This window comes from Entamoeba nuttalli (genome assembly GCF_000257125.1).
Source record: "Entamoeba nuttalli P19 unplaced genomic scaffold asmbl_9612, whole genome shotgun sequence".
In the NCBI taxonomy this organism is placed as follows: Eukaryota; Evosea; order Mastigamoebida; family Endamoebidae; genus Entamoeba; species Entamoeba nuttalli.
In genome coordinates this window covers 1-3228 of record NW_008579731.1, presented here as the reverse complement: position 1 = coordinate 3228, position 3228 = coordinate 1, and the positions used below count along the sequence as shown (strand labels likewise).

General features: G+C 22.2%; 1 protein-coding gene across 1 annotated transcript; it reads left to right on the top strand.

The window, feature by feature from the left end:
- Window positions 1–1918: 1918 nt before the first annotated feature.
- ENU1_202620 (lipase) lies at window positions 1919–2794 on the top strand (the record flags this gene model as incomplete). Its single annotated transcript, XM_008862149.1, has 1 exon — window positions 1919–2794. One exon carries the CDS (start codon window positions 1919–1921, stop codon window positions 2792–2794), a length of 876 nt encoding a protein of 291 aa, XP_008860371.1.
- Window positions 2795–3228: the final 434 nt, after the last annotated feature.

The following is a 3228-nucleotide window of genomic DNA, read 5'->3' as shown; positions in this document are numbered from 1 at the left end:
CCTTGGTGTATCGTTTACCTTTATTATTATTATTTCTGTGTCATTTATTGTTATTGACATTCATTTCTTATTGTATGACATTAGATTTCTATGTCTTGTTTGCTTTTCTTTACAATACCCTAAGGTTTTACACAATAGCCATGGCATTAAAATTTGTTATATTTCATGCATTGGAAAAGGATATTTTTGAATTGATTTAGGTTATTAAAAATCAAATATTGTATAAAGAGGAATTTTTACAATAATTTTGGAAGACATAATTACGTAACTGAACTAATTTAAATTAAAATAAATAGTTCTTTTGATAAAGAAATATATAATTTTATACATATAAACAAGTACACAATTTTACATTAAAATAATACCACTCTTTTATTTTATTTTTGATTCTCTGATCCATTCTCTGTTTAGGTTTATAAGTGTTTTGTCATTATTTTTACTACTCATTTTTTTATTATTTTTTTTTGCTGTTTCAACTCAAGTTTTTCAATTACATTAATCGTTTTATTTCAATCATTATTTCCTCTTTTACTTGAAAAATGATTTTTTTTTCAAATAAAAGGTATTAATCACTTTAAAACATTGAAGATGGAATGTATTGGTTTAATTTATTCTTTTTCTTCTTTTTTAATTATTTTTCAATTTCCCAACATCATTTTTACACTCTTTAATGCTTTATAAGGAAATAATTTTAATTAACTTATTTATTTTTTTTTAATTAGAACATCATTTAACAAAAGACTCAAATAATAAAAATAAAAAACGACATTATATGATTTTATCTTATCCTATGTATTATATATTAACACATAATTGTTTTATTTTTATACATTCTTTGACGTTTTGTTAGTGTTTTTGTTTTATAAAAACGTAACTCTTATTCATTTATTTCATATTTTAATTGATGCAAGGTCAGGCACTATTAATACTTTCTCTTATTTCATTTGTTATTTTAATCAGTTTAGCTGGAATTATTATTGTATCATTAATCGAAATATTATGCTCATTTATATCTAATATCATTTCATTTGATTATCTTACTCTCAATAATTATATATTGTTATTCTATGGTCAATGTCTGTTGACTAATCTATTATTCTTTCTCTCTTCATTCTTCATTGAAAAGATAAAGAAGTTCAATATTATCCATTTTTATAATGAAAAAACTCAACAAGATACAGATGTAAATTCTACATGGTATTACATTCAATTGATAAACAAATATGATGGGATTGTCTTGTTATTTTTCAGTTTATTTACTGGAACGATTATTTCAAAGTTTTATGTGAAAAAGCATCAAGTAACAAGAAGTGATACACAAATATCTTATGTGTATATTATTAGTGGTATATTATTATATATGATTTATTTCATATTTATGATTATATTTAATTTTATTCGATGTCTAGTTAATATCAAAAAAGAAGGTATGAAAGGAAGAATTATACAAGCATTGATGTGTTTTGTTCCATTTTATGGTCAATTAAAATATATCAATGAAATTCTCTTCAAAAGACTTCCAATGATTAAAACAATAATCAATTTTGTTTTATTCATTATTTCTATCATTTTGTTCATTTTATTTATCAATAGTTTGTATCAGATTAGTAATGAATCATACAAACAAGAGAAAAGCATGTTTTATTATTGTCTATTGTTCATCATTTCTATTATTTCATGTTTTATTTATTGTATTCATCAACTAAGAAATCTCCAAGAGAATAACCAAGATGGAGGTGAAGAACAACAAGCAACTAATTTTCATTTCGACTACAAATTTTATTACTCAGAAATTTTGCATATTATCCTTCTTAGTACTGTAATTGTTAGTGTGTTAATTTTACAGCAAACAATAACTAATAACAATAAAAATGAAAAATATAATATAAATATAAATATAAATAATTATATTAACAAAATGGTATACAATGAATTAAATGATGAAACTGAAATAGAAAGAATAAGAAATGATGTTTTTGAACAATCACATTTATGTGGTAGAGATTTATTTGGTATTAAACCAATAGAATATTCGTGTTTGAGTTATTTAGCATATTCACAGAAAACGAATGATATAAATCAAACAAAAATTATAACAGAATATCTTAAGAAAAGATTTTGGGAAGTAGAAAATCAACACAATGACACAGTATTAACATATGTTTTAGGATATAATAGTAAAAATAAAATCAAAGTAATTTCGTTCAAAGGAACAGATTCACCAAATGATTTAATTTCAGATATAAAGTTGTTTGGAGAGGTTGTATTTCCAGCATTTTTTGTTAAGTTCATTCCAATATATAATGAAGAAACAATTCAAAAAGTAAGTTATGTAATGTCATTATTTGGATCAAAAGCATTTCCAACTCCTTATGATGATCTTATTAATACAGCAAAGAATGTAGTAAAGAAATACAATGAAACAACAATACCAATTGTATTAACTGGACATTCACTTGGAGGTGCAATTGCAAATATTGTTGGAAGTAATCTTGGATTATCGACTTTTGGAATTTCATCACCTGGAATATATTCAGGAACAAAGAATTTTGGAATTAAGAAGAAGTCGATTAACACATTTACAAGAACATTAATACCAGAGAATGATTTGATTTCTTCAATGGGAAGACATGGTGGAGAACAAATAAATGTTCCATGTTATGAGCATTTCTGGAAATGTCATGGTATTAAAAATACATTATGTACAATCTCAGTATTATGCCATGAGAAAGAAATGCATAGTCTATGCAAAGAAGAATGGAATAAATGGAATTTCAATTCAACAACATGGTAATTTATTTCATTTTCAAAATTTCATTAATTTTAATTGTTAACACAGAATTGAAATAAAAGAAAATCATAACTGTCATCGATTAATCAATTATTAGTTCAATATCATTAATTTCATATTTAAAAGATTATGAAATAAATACAAAATATCTCATAAAGAAGTATTAAAATAATTAGAATAATAACATTTTTTTTCAAATTATTTTTATTATTTTTCTTTCCTTTTTTCTTTTATTATATTAACATTATTGAATAGAAAAGAATATAATGAAGAAATGTAAATAATATATTTTCATTATTATGTACTTTAAATGTTAATTTTTATTTATTGTTTTTATGAAAAAGATTATCAAGAATCATTTATAATCATTTTATAAAATAAATAATTGAATTTTGATATTTTGAATAATTAGAATATTCAAATTATTATATTTTGTT